The sequence below is a fragment of the Nannospalax galili genome, unplaced genomic scaffold, assembly GCF_000622305.1.
Source record: "Nannospalax galili isolate Female #2095 unplaced genomic scaffold, S.galili_v1.0 scaffold109, whole genome shotgun sequence".
Classification (NCBI taxonomy): Eukaryota; Metazoa; Chordata; class Mammalia; order Rodentia; family Spalacidae; genus Nannospalax; species Nannospalax galili.
In genome coordinates this window covers 2,595,524-2,614,552 of record NW_008360315.1, presented here as the reverse complement: position 1 = coordinate 2,614,552, position 19,029 = coordinate 2,595,524, and the positions used below count along the sequence as shown (strand labels likewise).

Genomic DNA, 19,029 nt, shown 5'->3' with positions numbered 1-19,029 from the left:
ATAGATGATAGATAAAGATAGATGATAGATGATAGATAGATGATAGACAGTTAGATAGATGATAGATAGATAGATAGATAGATAGATAGATAGATAGATAGACAGACAGACAGATAGATAGATAGATAGATAGATGATAGAGATAGGTAGATGATTGATAGAGGATAGAGATGATGATGATAGACAGATGATAGATAGATAGATAGATAGATAATAGATCATATATAGATGATAGATAGATAGATGATAGATAGAGATAGATGATTGATAGATGATGATGATGATAGATAGATAGATAGATAGATAGATAGATAGATAGATAGATAGATGATAGAGATAGGTAGATGATAGATAGAGAATAGAGAGAGATGATGATGATAGATAGATGATAGATAGATAGATAGCTCATAGATAGATACATAGATGATAAATAGATAGATAGATAGATAGATAGATAGATAGATAGATAGTAGGTAGGTAGATAGACAAGCACCTTTTCCTCTTGGCTCAGCTATAATTCAGTTGTATAGCCTTGGATTTATCATTTAATCTTTTGAGATCCTGGTTGTTTCTCACCAAATTGAGGAATATTAGCTCATTAGTCCCTCAGTCCTTTCCAAATGCAAATATCCTTTTACCCTTCAGTTGCCACATTCATGCCTCTCGGTTCCTGTGCACCCTCACTTTCAGAAACAAAGGGAAGATGATTCATGGCTTTACTTTTTCTAACATCATTAAAATTCAGACATACCCCTTTTGGTGAATTAATAAAGACTGAGGGAATTAGAGCACAGGAGTTTTAAAGTATTCATGAAATGCAAAGGTTCAAAAGCACTGTTGCAATTTCTGAGAAGGAAGCTCTTGTACTTAGTCTACACAGGGTTTTCTGTCAAGACTGTTTCTAATAAGGAAACAACTGAGGGGAAATACACTCCTCTTAAAAAACAAATGCCAGTCACTGAGCTGCCTCACAACACTTCCTGCATGCTTTTATTGCACTAGATTTGCAGATGGCCTAATTATCTGTCAAATTAAGATTGGTTGCTTGGAGATTAATTAGTCAACATGCACAAATTACATTGGGGATGAGTGTTTTCTCAAAGAGAAAGAAGGGACGCTAAGGTATTAAATGCTTAATCCCCATTCCTCACCTTGGTTTCAGCATTCTCCTGAGGACCCTTACTGAAATTTGCATAGTGAGGCCTCCGGGGCATCACTGCCATTGACTCTCTGTAATCATCTATGTCAGTTTGTCAACTCAAATATTTTTAACAGTTCTATTTCCCTTTATTTCTTCCCATCACTTTTTTATCTTGCCCCTCCTCAAATCATATATTCACTTATGCCATCTGCCAATGACATGCTCCTGTCTAGGGCTGTTTATATGTTAAAGTAAGCTTGATTTTGCCTTTGTAATAAAAGTTGAATCACAAACTCTCTGAAGTTTTTTAATCCACCAACTCAATTAATGTACTTTGGGCAGTCAGCTGCATAGCAAAATAAATATATGGGTACCACTGCAAGTTAAGTATCCAAGAATATTTTCTTCCCAAGTAAAAGTTCAGAAAAATAGAATTGCAGAAAATTCCTACATATGGTTCACAAACTTTGAAAGTACTGTAACAGTTAAAAATCATACCTCAAAGATCCAGAAAATATTCCTCATCTGCCAATTGATCTTTGAAATTTGCATCCAAAAGGTATTCTCTATCTTTCCAATAATGATTTCCTCAGTACTTACATGATACCAAGCATGGTTTTTGACAATTAGGAATTCTCAGTAAACAAAAGAGAAAAAAATTCCAGGTCTTAGGAAACTCATATCTGGCAAAATCAAATGTACTATTAAACATTAGTAAATAATGGCATTGTATCAGTTACTTTTCTGTTGCTGTGATAGAAACACCATGACCAAGAGACCTTAGAAAAGGAAGAGCTTATTTAGCTTATGGTTCCAATGGGGCAAGGGTCCATCATGGGGGGAGGCATGGTGGCAGGGGTGGCTGGTGCAGGAGCAGAAAGCAGAGGCTCACATCTTCAAGCAGGCACAGGAAGCAGGAGAGCCACTCAAGATCAGGCAAGGCTTAAGAACTCTCTAAGAACACCCTCAGTGACGTGCTTCCTCCAGCATAGCCACACCTTCTAAGACCTACCAAAACAGTGCCACCAACTGGGGAAAAATGTACAAATGCTTGGAGCCTGTGGGGGACAGTCTCATTCAAACCACCACAGACATTATAAGAATGTTTAGAGGTGATGGAAAATATGAAAGATCAAGATATGGGAGTTATTGTAGGTCTGGACAGAGTGGGTAAATTGCATTATTGTATAGCTGGGTTAGAGTAGCTTTTATTAAGAAGATGAGATTTCAACAAAGATATGAATGAAACAGCAAATCAATGCATAAATAGATATGGTATTCAGGCAAAGTATAGAGCTAGAGAAAAAATCTAAAACAAACAAACAAACAAAAAACAGCTAGTGGGTCTGAAGAATAACTGAGAGACTGGCAGGTGCTATCTGAGCAAGCAAAGGGAGTGTGCCAGGACAGAAGACTGGGTCTAGGAAGAAACAAGTGGTGAGAATGTTACCTCTTGAAGCCTCTGGAAACACAAGTGTTTACTCTGAACAGCAGGAGGAAGAGAAACCTTTGCTGCATTTTGAGTAGAAAAATGATATGTTGTTATGCTTTAAGATGTTCACAATTAATACTATATTAAGAAAAGACAATAGGGAAATGAGTAGAAACAGAAACCTGAACAGAGGCTATAAAGCAAAAAGCTAGGACATAATGTTAATTGCAATCTGTGTGAGAGTAGACCAGTGACCAAGAGTGCTGAATCCTGGACGTGTCATGTGACACTGTCTATACTACTTGTTGAGGAATTTGATGTGACACATGAAACAAAATAAAAAGATTCAGTTTTGAATTATGAACTTATAATAAGCATGGAGCTTATTCACATACGGAAAACTGGGAGTTTAGAAGAGGTCATTGAGGTGGAGGCATGCAGGGCGGCTCGGCGGGCCAGCTGCGGGAGGCTCGGGCCAGCTGCGGGAGGCTCTCCCTTTGCTCGCAGGTCAGTGGCCACCGGTCCACGAGGGCAGGGAGAGCAGAAGTGGTGAACGGGCTCAGAACGGCCAGTGGGCGCTGATGGAAGACAGCTCTTCTGGGGAAACTGATCACAGGCTGGTCCCAGGCGCAGTGAAACAGCAATGACACAGCTCCAGGCAGTAAGAACAGCTCAGCTCCAGGCAGTGATACAGCTCCATTTATTAGTGGGAAAACTAGAGAATTTATAGTGTGGAGGCAGTAGCAAAAGCCTCAGCTGATAGGTGCTTTTAGTATGCTTTATTTACATGTGGCAGTGGGCTCCTATCTTCCAGACTATCAGACAATGCCTGATTATCATATAGAAAAAACCTGTGGGTAGTTTTTACTTCAGGTAACTATGCTAAAGGCCATGTTTTCAGATAAGGTCAGGCATCCGTGGTTGGCAGCACTTCACGGTGAACCAGGAAGAGAGCAGGAGGCCCCCTGCTGAAAAGGGGAGTTTTTCCATTTGGCGCCGAGCCCCTCAGGGCTATCTGGACATGGAGAAACTACAACCCTAACAGCAGGGTTTCCCAACAGAGGCAGATCAGGATTTAGATGTTGAATTTGATACATAGAAAAGGTCAAGTGGAGATACTGAGTTGGCAATTGGAATCTACACATAATGAGGTTCTTACGATAGGTTTCAGCTATAGTATATGAGTACTATAATAATACAAATAGAATCTAAGCCTATATCAACATTTGAGATGAGCAGGTGAGGGGGAGGAAACACAGACAAGAAAACAATGGACAGCACAGTGTGGGAGATTTGCTACATTAAGACAAAAGTAAGATTGGAGAGTTCACAATAAAACACAAGAAGAAATAAAGCACAGAGCCAAGTGATGGAAGTGCTGAATAAGGAGAAAGCCAGTTCCAACCCAGCCTACAGAAAGATCAAATGAGTTGAAAACTAAGTTACTATGATGTTATTCAACAAGTAGCTTATATTCACAGAAAATATAATTTGTTAATTGTTTACATTTATTTACTCACAATAAAACACAAGAAGAAATAAAGCACAGAGCCAAGTGATGGAAGTGCTGAACAAGGAGAAAGCCAGTTCCAACCAGCCTACAGAAAGATCAAATGAATTGAAAACTAAGTTACTATGATGCTATTCAACAAGTAGCTTGTATTCACAGAAAATATAATTTGTTAATTGTTTACATTTATTTGTTGATTTGTGTAAATTAAAATCATTAGAGAAAGTTTGAGAGGAAGACAGAATACTTTTTCTGTAAAGAATGGATTCCAGTAAAGTAGTTGGATCCCAGAGCAAGCAAGGTCAGTGGAGTCTAACAATCGTGCTTTGCTGGAATCAGATCTGGAGTGAATCGCTTAGTAACTCAAGTTCACTCATTTTTATCCTATCTTCCTGCCTCACTGTATCCACTGCTCTGTGACTGTTTCATGACAAGTCAAAAGGCACTTTACCCTCAGTGTTCTCTCATAATTAATAAACTAATCTTCTCGCTCATATCTTGATTCCAAAGGTTAAATAAATTCTAGACATACCTCTTTCAACTCGCTCCTGTCTTGCTTGACCCCAGGAACTAGTGACTTCCATTGTTTAGTCCTCCTCGCTGTTTGAAGTGATCAAATAGACGATTGTTGTTTGTGTGATAAGAGTGGAAGTTAGACAAATTTGAAGAATGTTCTCACTGGCAAAACTTGGATTGCTTAACAATTTTCTGTATGAAGAAATTCTATTTTGCGAGCCAAACACTGCCAATTTTAGTTGTACAAACAGTGGTAAATTCCACCACTACTGCTGGAATGACTTTTACAAGATGGGCTTACTCTGAACAGATGACTTTTATTTGACCTTGCAACAAAAAAGTTAATTTTATCCTAGCTTGTTTATAATGTAGACAATTGCACAGAGCTGTGTGCTGCTCTTGTGACCTGTGCAAATGACCTTAATCCCTCATGACCCTTCCTTGCCCTCCACCCAAAATAATGTATGAATGTGTGTGTGTGTGTGTGTGTGTGTGTGTGTGTGTATGCGTGTGTGTTTGGATGTTTTGTATATTCAAGAAAGCACTGCAAACAGGGAAGGATATTCTCCATTGGAAACAAGAAGATATATAAAGATCATCCCATTTGTGTGACGAACAATAAATGGGATTAAATTGATAACATCTGTTTGCGCTGGTCTAGGTCAGTGGGGATCAGAAAGGTCAAAATTCTTCCCTGAGAAGATAAGGGTCTGACTTTTCTGCATTTCATGCAGGATATAGAGTATCAATTAAAGAAAGAATGAGTCCTTTTTTCAAGAGCACAGTTCTGAAGGAAATAGGTTCTCAGCAGTTGGGGGTCCACTCATCTTAAAATAGATGCTAAGAGTCAGGATGTTTTATTTAGGCATAACTTTAGTGTAATGTTGCATAATAAATGTTGCAGCTACTGTCCCTGCCTGGCATTGGATGCTCAGCATGATAGAAGTGAAATGCTCACAGAGATATAGAAAATAAAAAAAAAATCAGCATCTTTCAAAGAGTATCATTATTATAAAGAAAATTCAAGGGGCTGGAGAGATGGCTCAGCGGTTGAGAGCACTGTCTGCTCTTGCGGAGGACCCAGGTTCGATTCCCAGCACCCACAAGGCGGTTATGAACTGTCCTTAACTCCAGTTCCAGAGGGATCCAAAGCCCTCTTCTGACCGCCACGGCATTGCACGATACAGGTGCACTCACATACACACAGGCAATACACTCATACACACAAAATAAAAATAATAAATATTTTTTAAAAAAAGAAAAATCAGAATGGAACTGCTCTAGAAACTACATAACATTTCCTAAAATACTAAAGTATTTATCTTAGTCCAAATAACAGACCGTGCTTGGGAATTGCCTGAGTGTTTGATGGTTCATAGGTTTTTGTGCCTATAATCCTATATGTTTTGTCAATTCAGAACACCTAAAAGGAAATCACTGCTTACTTTATAGGGGACCAGGGAGGAAGGATATGCAGACCCAGCGATGGCTGCTCAGGATGCCATGGTAAGTAGACTTGCCTCTCCAATTCACTGTAAAAGCTTTTGATAAAGTACGAGGGACTGGTTTTTGATGTTTTTTCCTGATATGCAATATGCCAGGTCCTGTGGGAAGCCTGTCAGCAGAAGACTGGGGAACACAAAACCATGCTCCAGATGGTCCTGTGCAACAAGAGCTACTCTCAGCTGTGGCTAGGTAACTATAAACGAGTTAGCCAGTGCCTTAACTGAGTGACAGAAAAGTTACTAACTAGGATAAAAGTAGAAAAATTACCCCAAAATAGAGGCAATCAGTTATCCCAAAGACAAGTACTCTGAACTATATTTATAGAGATATGCCTCAATTAAAAGCACTGCTAAAGAATAAAGTTTTCCCATACTTTAAATTTTCCCATAAAGTTTATATTTTTGAATACTGAACCTTAAAACTGATCTCTGTGATTAGATATATTAGCTATTAGCTATTTCTCCATATTTTTTAAATTTTATTTATTTCTGAGAATTTTGTACATGAATATTGTTTTTGCAATATTTCCATCCCCCCAATCCCCCACCAACTCCTCATGTTTCCCCCATTCCATTTCAATTTTTGTCCTCTTCTTTGATTATTATTGTTGCATATACATTGATACATTTACAGTTATACATCTATACACACAGAAACACACATAAATATGTACAATTATATGTATTTGTGTTTGGGTACTCTACATTCTATTTTGATCCATTGATCTACATGTCTTTTTTGTGCCAATACCGTGGTGTTTTATTACTATAGCTCAATAACATACCTTGAAATCTGGTATGGTAATCTCTCAATCATTGCTCTTCAGGCTCAGGGTTATTATGACTATTCGGGGTCTTTTGTGGTTCCATAACAATTTAAATTTTCTTTTTTATTTTGTTAAAAGTCTCATGGGGATTGTGATTGGGATTCACTGAATCTGTAAATTGCTTTGGGTAGGATGGTCATTTTCATGATATTAATTCTACCAATCCACAAGCTCAGGAGGTTTTTCCATCTTCTAGTGTCCTCTTCAATCTCATTCTTCAAAGATTTGAAGTATTCACCGTAGAAATCTTAGGTTTATTCCTGAATTTGTTTGGCTATTTTGAATGCAAGTGATTCTGACTTCTTGTTATTGGCATATAAAAAAGCTACTGGTTTTTGAAAATTGATTAAGTACCCTGCCACTTTACTCAAAGTGTTATTCTTTTCTGGTGGAATTTTGGGGATCGCTTATTATATCATCTACAAATATGGATAATGTGACCTCTTCTTTTCCAATTAGTATCCCTTTAATTTTCTTCTTTTGCTTTATTGCTCTACCTAAAGTGTCGAGTACTATATTGAAAAGGATTGGGAACAGTGGACAGCTTTGTCTGGTTTCTGATTTCGCTGGGAATGCTTCCAGTTTTTCTCCATTTAGAATGTTGTTGGCTGTGGGTTTGTTGTATATATCCTGAATTATGTTGAGGTATGTTGTCTTTCCAATACAATTCCCTGAAGTATTTTTATCATGAAGGCATATTGAATTTTGTCAAAGACCTTTTCTGTATCTATTGAGATGATCATGTGATTTTTGTCTTTAAGTTTATTCATATGAATTATTACATTTATTGACTTGCATATTTTGAACAATCTTTGCATTTCTGGAATAAAACCAAATTGATCATGGTGATTGGTCTTTTTGATATGTGTCTGTATACAGGTTACAAGTATTTTATTGAGAATTTTTGCATCTATGTTCACTGGGGATATTGGCCTATAGTTTTCTTTTCTGTTGTGTCTTTACCTGGTTTTGGTAGCAGAGCAACACTGGCTTTGTAGAAGGAGTTTGCGAGTTTTCCATCGGTTTTTGTATTTTTTAATAATTTGAGCAGTGTTGGATATAGTTCTTCTTTGAAGGTGTGATAAAATTCTGCTGTGTATCCATCTGGACCTGGGTTTTGTATAAATGTTTCAACCTCCTTATTTGTTATGGGTCTGTTTGAGTTGTTGATCTCTTCTTGGTTTAACTTTGGTGGTTTGACTGAATCTAGAAATTCATCAATTTTTTTAGATTTTCTAATATAACAGAGTATAGGTTTTAAAAGTATTACATTATAATGTTTTCGATTACTTTGGTGGCCATTGTATGTTTCCCTCTTCAACTCTTTTTGTTGATTTGAGTTTTCCCTTTTTTTGTTTTGGTTAAGTGGAATAAGGATTTGTCTCTCTTACCTTTCCAAAGAACCACGTTTTAGATTTATTAATTTTTTGTAACATTTTCTTTGTTTATATTTCATCAATTGCTAATCTGGTTTTTATTATTTCTTTTCATTTTCTATATTTCTATACTTGTGCTCTTTCTGATTTTTTTTAAATTTAGGCACATAGAGGTATCAACTTCCATCTTTGGACTGCTTCTAATGTGCCCCAGGGGTTTTATTGTGTTCTTTTTTCATTTTCATTTACTTCCAAGAATTCTCATTTCTTTCTTGAGTTCTGCTTTTACCCATTCATCATTCAGTAGTATGTTGTTTAAACTCCATGAGTTTGTGTAGTTAGTAGAGCTTATGTTATTGATTTTAAACTTTATTGCATTGTGGTCTAATAGAATACATGTAATGATTTAAATTCTTTTGCATTTGTTGAGGTTTATTTGTACCCCAGTGTGTGGTCTATTTCAGAGAAGCATATGGGCTACTGAGTAGAATGGGTATTCTTTATTTCTTGAGTAGAACATTCTGTAGATATATTCTGTTAGGCCCATTTGATATATGATATCATTAAATTCAGATGTTTACCTGTTATTCTTTGTCCAGATGACCTGACTATTGTAGAAAGTGGAGTAGTGAAGTCAACTATTATTACTGAGTTTGGGATAGTCTGTGTCTTGAAGCCCATTAGGGCTCTTCCTATAAAATAGTATGCACCAGAGTTTGGTGCACACATGTTCATGATTGTAATATCTTCTTGGCATAGTATTCCCTTGATCAGAATGAAGTGACCCTCTTTATCTCTTCTGAATAATTTTAGTTTGAAGTCTATTTTTCTGATATTAGGATAGTAATACCTGCTTGTTTCTTTGTGCCATTTACTTGGAATGCGTTTTCCATCCTTTCACCCTAAGGTAGTGCTTATCCTTGAAAGTGAGATGAGTTTCTTGCAGACAACAAAAATATGGATTTTATTTCTTAATCTATTCAACTAGCCTGTGTCTTCTGATTTGGGAATTGAGGCCATTGTTGTTCAAAGTTATTATTGAAAGATGTGTTTTGATTCCAATCATTTTATTTTCTGTTTGGAATCTTGGTCCTATTTTGTTTTTTCTGTAATTATCGCCTTATTTGTTTTCTTTCCATAGCCTCTTGGATATTATTATTCCTTTCTCCAGTCCCTTTTATTACTTCCAGCAGTCTCTGTAAGGCTGGTTTGGTAGACATGAATTCTTTAAACCTATTTATATCATGGAGGATTTTTTTCTTCTTCAATTATGATAGACAGTTTTGCTAGATAAAGAAGTCTGGGTTGGCATCTGTGGTCATTTAGAACATGGAATACATTGTCCCAAGTGCTTCTAGCTTTTAAAGTCTACATTGAAAAGGAAGCTACTATTCTGATGGATTTTTCTTTGTACTTAACTTGCTTTTCTCTCATGACTTTCTGAAATTTGAACACTGATTTTGGTGATGCCCACACTGTCCGTTGTTCTTACGGGCAGCTGCTGTTGCCTTACACTTGTCTTTCTCCGAACTCTGCACCTTCCCCTTTCCCTTATTAGAAAAACAAATAAAAGAAGATTAAATGAAACACAAAGGCTACAGTTTTTAAAAAAGACAGCTTACAGTAATTCAACTTCATCCCTTTTATTTTACATCAGTTAGACATTGACAATAACAACAACATCTTCTCGTATCTATTTTGTTTTCAAAATTGCTGAAAACAGTTGTCTCTGGTAAAGCCAGTTAATTAAGTTCTTGGAATACAGAAGTATGTCATTGAACATTATTTTAAATTAGTAAACTGTGTCCCTCAAGATGATTTCCTGTTCCTCAAAGCATTCTTCATAGATTTTATAATTACTGTTTTTATTTATTATTTAACTTTATTTTTTCGAGGATTTCATACATGAGCATCTTATTTGCCTTATTTCCACACCTATCGATCCCCCTGAAATCCCTCCCATGTCCCTGATGACTCCCTCTCAATTTCTTGTCCTCTTCTTTGATTACTATTGTTACATGTACATACATACATTTATAAATATACAGGACTGGAGAGATGGCTCAGCAGTACCAACTGCTCTTACAGAGGACCTGGGTTTGGATCCCAGCACCCAGGGGATCCGATACCCTCTTCTGACCTTCATCGGCATTGTATGACATGGGTGCCCTTACATACATGCAGGCAATACACTCATACACATAAAATAAAAAGAATAAATAAGATATTTTAAAAAATAAATATGCATATACATATATATATGTATATTCATATATAGAGAATATATAAAATGCACTAAGTCCATTTAGTGGTGCTCATGTGTACCTGTGTTTAGGGCTGACCACTTAGGATTAGATAACCTTCTAGGGAGCTAGTCTCTGGAGAAAACTGATTCTCCCTCCATCAGCATCAATTGATTGCCTGTAGCTTTTCATCCTGAGGGGACCCTATGACATTCTCTTTGTCTACCTTGGCCATGTCAACTCATTTTGTATAACCACTATTTTTATTTTTTGAACATGTTTATTAAAACCAGTTTTTAATTTATGTGTTTATCTTGTATGAGTATGTCTGTGTGGTTGTGTTCCACAAGAATGTGAGGAATTCAGAGGAATTATGGACATTCTCTCAACCATGATAACCACTAATTTTAAACCTCACTTGAAGGATGCTACACTTGACTTTTATATTTAAGGTCTACTAGAAAGTTTGCTGTTGACAGAATCAGACTGATTATTATTTATGTTGTGTAGAAATGATTTATAAACAGCAGCTTATTGTGTGCTTTCCCTCAGTTTAAATCAGCAAAGAGTTAGTGTGTCCTGCTAGAGGTGGCCGTTGTTCCCCACCAGAGCAAGAGCAGGTCTTCAGAACCCAGGATTCACACCAGCTCTAGCAACTTAGAGTATCCACGTTTGTTTCAGCAGAGTGGGCAGCAGTGCTTGGAAATTTTTAGAGAAAATATTTATCTTTGCTATGTATAGTAATATAACCAATATTTGTGTTTAAAGTTTATGATATTTACAAACTCTCATTGAATTACATTATTGAAGTTTTCCAGGAATTTCAAAATATTTCTGGGCAAGACCTGGTAGATGCTATCAACGACTGTTATGACGGTTACTTTCAGGAGCTGCTGGTTGCAATTAGTAAGTCATATTTTATATGGTGAAGAGCAGACCTTGTATTCCACAATCAATGCTGATTGGCTCTGACTGAATTAAATGTATGTCCTTAATAGAGACATTTGCTCTCAAATGCAATTATTTGAATATTTGAAACTCTAGGAAGTACATCATTGGCAATCTGGTCATGCTTTCGGAACTGTTAATGAAGTGTCATTGTGATATGCCTCCACAATCAATAGTCATCAAACAAACAGATATGTGTTGAATAAACAACCGTCGTTACTTTCTGTTCCTAGAGTGACGTGGGCATGTCTCAGCATGACCTAGGAGATCATAGAGTTTTTGTGAGTCATGTAGTAAGGGGAGTTTAAGTGAGCATTCAATGAAAGTGACTTGGGTTTTTTGAAACCCCTAAAATTATATAAGATACAACATTTTGTGGGGCTGGAGAGATGGCTCAGCAGTTAAGACTACCTGCTGTTCTTGCAGAAGACCTGGATCTGAATCCCAGCATCCACATGATGACTAACAGCCATTCATAACTCCAGTTTCAGGGGATCCAACGCCATCTTCTGTCCTCCATGGGTATTGCACAGCATGGGTACACTTACATACATGCAGGCAATGCAAGCATACACATAAAAAATAATAAAAATAATAAAATTATATAATGGTTTGTGTCTATGCATTTTTCTGAGAATAAGATAGATGATAGATGATAGATATAGATAGATGATGGATACATAGATCGATGATAGATAGATAGATAGATAGATGATAGATATGATAGATGATAATAAAATTATATAATGGTTTGTGTCTATGCATTTTTCTGAGAATAAGATAGATGATAGATGATAGATATAGATAGATGATGGATACATAGATCGATGATAGATAGATAGATAGATAGATAGATAAATAGATGATATATAGATAGATAGATAGATGATAGATATGATAGAGAGATAGATAGATAGATAAGATAGATAGATAGATAGATAGATAGATAGATGATAGATAGATAGTAGATGATAGATAGATGATAGATAGATAGATAGATAGATAGATGATTGATAGATAGATAGTTGGATAGATAGATACATAGATAGACAGATAGATAGATACAAACATAGATGATAGATTGATAGATAGATAGATAGATGATAGATAGATAGATAGTAGATAGATAGATAGATAGATAGATGATAGATATGATAGAGATAGATAGATAGATAGATAGATAGATAGATAGATAGATAGATAGATAGATATAGACAGATGATAGCTAGATAGAGAATAAATAGATGATGAATAGATAGATATTCCATCAAATTCCAGTAAATTTAATAACTCATTCGACCAGCTCAGAGTGAGCACCTATTGTTCTGAATGAAGTACTGCAGGTAGAATAGTGAAGTGACGAAACCAAAAACAGCAACAGAAATCCCTTCCCTCTGGGAGCTCACGTCCCAGGAGACTAGTTAGTTATGCCCAAGTCTCTTTGCATTAAAAATAAAATAAAAATGAAGAGACAGTTTCATCATCTAAAATAATTATTTGAACTACGGAGAAAACACAAATGTAATTGTAGTTTGAAGAGGAGTTATAGTTCTTCATTATTCATATATTAATCTATTTACTTGTTCAAATAAGTACTAACTGATTGTCTATACTATTCAACTGATTTGACAAGGACAGCTGTTGGGCTCTAAGCTCTTCAAAGCCATGGCAAGTTTAATCAAATGACTTCTAACACTTCTCTAGACTCTTTATGGTCATTACAGTTTCTCTTTAAAGACCCCTGATCTCACAAATCTTCAAGGGGTCTGATGCCTCCTAAAGTGCGTTGGTTTAGACCAGTTTTAGAATCCTGTGCATGAGCAACATTTGGGAAGACGAATGGATTGCGTGTGTTCTGCTTTATATTGTTATACGCTAATAAAAATCAGTAACAGTGGAGAGGTACTCAGCTAAGAAGATAATTTGTCTTTGTTATACTATATGAAGAAACTAACAGAGTTCCAAGAGCTAGAGAAATACAAACAAAACATTATGGTATTAGTGGTTTACATTTTTCAATATAGTGTTATCATTATTGTAAGTGTATAAACTATAATGCAATATGAAGATTTACTATTTGCTTCTCAAATTTTGAAGAAATTGCATCTTGTCACTTAAGTATGTTTTTTTCTTTCTGACCTCTCATAGTTCGCTGTGTCCAGGACAAAGCAAGTTATTTTGCTTATAGACTATACAGCGCAATTCATGTAAGTTTGACTCACATAAAAATCTATTCAGAATTGGTGTCTATTATCTCAGAATATCAATATTACTTCCATTATTTAAATATTGATTCTTGTTTTTAACTTAAATATAAACATATGCATTTAAAGAAAATGTGTTCAAGCAAAAAAATCAATTAGGCACCAGAAATAAAAGGCCTCAAATAAATTAATTTCTGCTTTGTATACATCAAACATAGGTTCCTAAGACTTATGGATCTTGGATAGAATTCTCCCTGAAGCCGTTTAGAGTCTGGAAATTTACATAAACTGGCAATCTAAATGCATTTTGTCATATTCAAAGACTATTGATGCAAGCACAAAGTGCATGCCATTGCGCAGAAAATGCCAAAATATTCTGAACTCTCAGGTAAATAAAATGCTGTATATTTGAGGTTTGAAAATACAAAATATCACTAGTTATTTAAACATAAAGCCCTACTTTCAAAAAAATACTTAAAGATATCATTAAACAACAATAAAATCAAGAGCTGTTTTTATAATTAAATAAGAATGTGTTTCATCTTTAGTTTGATATTCAATAACACCACATCCTTTAGAGCAGCCATTTTTAAGGACAAAATACATAAGTGCATCAGATATTGCACACTTTCTTCATCATGTTCATAAATCGTTTATAAAATTTAAAAAGCCATCAACATGGCTTAGCAAGTTAAGGCACTTGCTTCCAAGCTTGACAACCTGAGTTCTATCCCTGGGACTCACATAGTATACTGAGACAGCTCCCTTATATATTCTCCACATATGAACTGTGGTACACACATAAAGAGATAGATGATAAATGATAGATGATAGATAGATGATGGATAGATAGATGATAGATAGATAGATAGATAGAGAGATGATAGATAGATAATAGATTAGATAGATAGATAGATAGATAGATAGATAGATAGATGATAGATAGATAGATAGATAGATAGATAGAGATAGATGTAACTAAAAAGTTAAATAATGAAAGGTCTCATGTATGTTATTTTAGTTATGTCATAATCTTTAAAAATTCATATAAACAACACAGTATTGTAGTAGTTTGAGTATTCAGAGTGCATAATTTTAGTAATCAGAGTGTTTTATTCTCAAAGAATATTTATTTTGCATTAGTTTATATGACTTGTACAAAATAATAGGTTCCACTATCACATTTTCATACATGTATATAAAGTATTCCCAGTGTCATTTTCACAAGCCAATTTATTGAAAGTTGCCAGCATGCTGGGGAAACATGATAATAGTCAAGGAGAATTTATTATGTGTCTGTGCATAGGAATTTTAATTTACAACACAGATGAAAGATCACTCTTCACAGTCTTTTGCTTTACTTGTATTCTACTGCCAAGCAGAAAAGATGAGTTCAAATAAAAATCTATTTAATCAAAAGGACATGATGAGCAATACTTTAAGATAATTTCAATGATTCCTGTCCAATGAGCCATACTTGGCAACAGCAGAATAAAGCTTCAGGTGTGAATTACCCTGGGCAAATAATCACGGTGCCCCTGATCCCATGGTGCCCAAATTCAGGCTTGCTTACTATAGTGATTTAGAAAATTGTATCCTAACTATGTATGTTATAGAGAGGAAGGAAAGTTCTTGTACTCAACGTAAAGTTTGGAAGTAAAGAGGAGAATTACATAGAAATAATTAAAAAAATGTTTACATATGAAGACTTGGAATATGTAATAGTTATCACTCCCTAAACTTTCTATTTCCCTTCAAGACACTAAATAATCTACATTTTAAGATAAAAGTCTTGGCCAGATCATTTGTTTTAATCACTCCAAATTATAAAGTTTGTTAGTACTGTTTGTAAGTCTACATTAAAAACATTCAGACATAGAAATTTAGATTATGTTTATTGGCCACCAGATGTCACCATTATGCCATTTGAAAAGACATTTGAAGTATTTCTTGGGCATTTCTAGAGTCACACAAATCACTGACTGGTTTTTCAGTATTTGGATTTGAATCAGCAAATATTTCAAGCATTTAGAATTCTTATTTCTATAATTTTTCAATAATGAACAATATACATAATGAAAATGTACTGTGTCATTCGTCTGAGTTCAGAGCTTTTCCCACAAGGAAGAATGATTAAACAACCCACGCTCAAATCTGCACTTCATAAAACAATGTAAAGGAGACAGAGTGAAGATTGACAAGGCTGGCATGATGAAGTCACAGTCAAGGCCATGACTGGAATTTAAGAAATAAAATAGGTACAAAATAAGGATGCAGTGTGTGCACAGCAAGAGAGGAGCAACACAGGGGACACTGAGAACCTGAGTTGGGCACCCCGTGAGAGTGTCACCTTGTTAGAGACATGCAGGCACATCATCAGCTTGCTGCAGAAGGATCTGGCCATTTCAAACAGATCTCTAAGGTACTGTTTTCTTACATACATACCCCTTCTATATATTCTAGGATATTGGCTTCCATAATAAAACTGTGATCAGGATTCTAATCTCCAGAAGTGAAATAGATCTGATGACCATAAGGAAACGCTACAAAGAGAGATACGGAAAATCCTTATTTCATGATATCAAAGTAAGTCTTCTCTACATCATTGACGTTAACTCACTTTCTGAACTTTAAGTAAAACTTTAGTTTAAATAACATGATTGAGATCTAAAAACTACATATTCTATCAGGGATGATGATCTACTTTAAGAATTCAGACAGCCTTCAATGTGTTAACTGATGCTAACCTGAAAAACAATTTCACTACAAAAACAGAACCAGAACCATACGCTGTTTGGTTTTAGCAAAATTGTTGATATAATCATAGGATATATTCATTCCCTATGATTCTGTTTCAAGAGTTCAAATCTGAATTATGTGCAAAACACAGAATCAGCTGGGTATGGTAGTGCACACTAGCACTAGGGAGGTTGAGAGGCAGGATGATCAGATCTTCAAGGCTGCCCTCAGCTACAAAGTGACTCGAGGCCAGTTGGGTACATGAGACCTTGTCTCAGAAACAAGCACACACACACACACACACACACACACACACACACACACACAAAATGAGGTTCAGGAAACAATGTATTTTACAGACGGACCACATTGACTGTGGAGAGAATTCTTCCATAAGTTAGCTTTGCTCACAGTGTCATAGAACGTAGGGCAGCCAGTCAAATATCATCAATTTGGTAATTTGGAAAAACATTACTAATTAAATAAAACTCTACATATCCTACCCCTTTAGCCCTCAGGGAGCAAAGAAATAATGATTCTGAAATAAGCAGGCTAATTTCTTTATTCTGATCTTTCTAAATTTTTATTAGAAATTTATAAAACCTGGAAGAAATGATTGGAATATATGGGGGTATCCATGCAATTTGGTGGCCTAGTATAAAATTAAAATGCTTAATCCTTGTCCAAAAAACCTCAGAAGGTTTTCCAGATGGGAAGAGTAGGTCACTAGATCATGCACAGTGCCTGAGATTGTATCTTAATGTATGTTTTTACCTAGCTAAGTGCTGTTCACATTGTTTAAAAAATAAATGTCTAATTTAAAGAAACAACTTTTAAGTTCTTGGCTGAATAATTCAGATATGACTCAACATCTTCAAGATGAAAAAAAAACCCTGACAAAATCTAGATCTTCCAAGTTCTCAAGAAAACAGCATGGTTCCGAGAAATTGAGATAGCACTTAAGAATAACCTTATTCCTTTATCTTTGATAAAACATTCATTAAATCTACCTTGAAAACCCTAAACTTTTCAATAGTGAAAAAAGACATACCATTAAGAAATTCACAGCATAACTTACTTCCTAAATGAATGAACCAGTTCTTATATATTTGTATTTAATCACAGCCACCTGTAAGACTGCTCGTTCTTCCATAAAGCTAATGCAATGTTACTATGCACATTTAAAGCATTAAGCGTGAGTTAAATTACACAACTTTATATAAAAGAGCATTAATATGAAATAAGTTTTACAAAGATCAATTCTATAATAGTATCCATTCAGCCACCTGTTCTGTAAAATTTAGAATCGATGGGAGAACATAAAAAGAAAACAAAGATTATCTAGATAGGCTGACTAGACTTCAGTGGATGAACTTGCACTGAGGGACATCTAGGTATAAATGCTTGACCAAATAGGACTTAATATATATAACAGAATTCATGAACTCCAGATGGCAGAGGAGGTTTAAATTGATTAAGACTTATTATATGTGCTACACAAAAACTAAGTGAAAAGATTAAAAATAAATTAGTAATAATAAATAAATTAATTTTTAAAAGAGATTTGATTTCATGTGCAATGTTTTTTTCTTTTCAGCATTTTGCTTCAGGGCACTATGAAAAAGCACTGCTTGCCATCTGTGCTGGCGACGTGGAGGACTACTGAAGTAAATCGAGAAAGAAGGATTTGGAGGTCCATGCACTCTGCAAACACCTCAAAACATAGATTTTCTATTAAACTTATATTGTTACTGGCACTGAAACAAAACTATAGAATCATACTTTTTCTTCTATCTTTAATTATTTTCTAAGTGAAAAAGAATCTTCTATTGAAAATGTATGATCCTGGATTTGTACCTCTTACTATTCAATCAGCAATTAATTAAATTGTGCATGATGAAATAGGAAGAAAAAGTTTACACTTGAATAGATTTTATTTAAATATGAACCATCAGTACCCTACAAGAAAGTCTACTCAAGACACCCTTGAGCATGATTTGTGAAATCAATAAAAATGTAGTATGTGACCATCTTCAGAGGAACTTTCTAGGCTCTTGTACATATACAATGAAGCTGAAATGAGCCCCCAGGACAGATTTAAAGGAAAATAGATAATCAACAGTAAAGTGTAAGAGAGGTATACTCATTGAATGAGTTGTATCAGAGACTCAGATGCAAAAGTAGAAATTCACGTGTGTCTGTGTGAGTACCTGTTATCAGTGTGTGCATATTTTGGTTGTGCTAACAAACACAACAGTAAAGACAATTTAGCCCTTATTTTTAATGTTAAGTAAATGATTTATTAGTGTATGTTTATGGGGAGTAGGCTCATGTGTGACATGGTGAATGTATGACACAAGCATGTGTGGTAGTCAGAGCCCAGCTTTCTCTCCCTCTGCCTTTTGTGTCCTGGGGATCAAGATTCACTACTTGTTCAAACAGTGCCAGAAAAGTCATTGCTCGCAGATTTTTGTCTTCATATCTTAACATCAGCATGAAAGACTTTCAGAAGCTGTTTTTTAATTTGTGTGTGTGTATGTGTGTGTGTGTGTGTGTGTGTGTGTGTGTGTACGTTTCATCGAGAATAT

General features: G+C 35.3%; 1 protein-coding gene across 1 annotated transcript in view; it reads left to right on the top strand.

Moving 5' to 3' along the window:
* The window catches only part of Anxa10 (annexin A10), a 90,352-nt gene extending 72,205 nt beyond the window's left edge, over positions 1-18,147 (top strand). Inside the window, exons 7-12 of the mRNA XM_008824945.1 lie at positions 6,052-6,105; positions 6,201-6,294; positions 11,361-11,456; positions 13,647-13,705; positions 16,166-16,288; positions 18,039-18,147. Coding sequence (XP_008823167.1) covers positions 6,052-6,105; positions 6,201-6,294; positions 11,361-11,456; positions 13,647-13,705; positions 16,166-16,288; positions 18,039-18,107 — 495 coding nt within the window. The 3' untranslated portion in view covers positions 18,108-18,147. The remainder of the gene's footprint in view (positions 1-6,051; positions 6,106-6,200; positions 6,295-11,360; positions 11,457-13,646; positions 13,706-16,165; positions 16,289-18,038) is intronic.
* Positions 18,148-19,029: the final 882 nt, after the last annotated feature.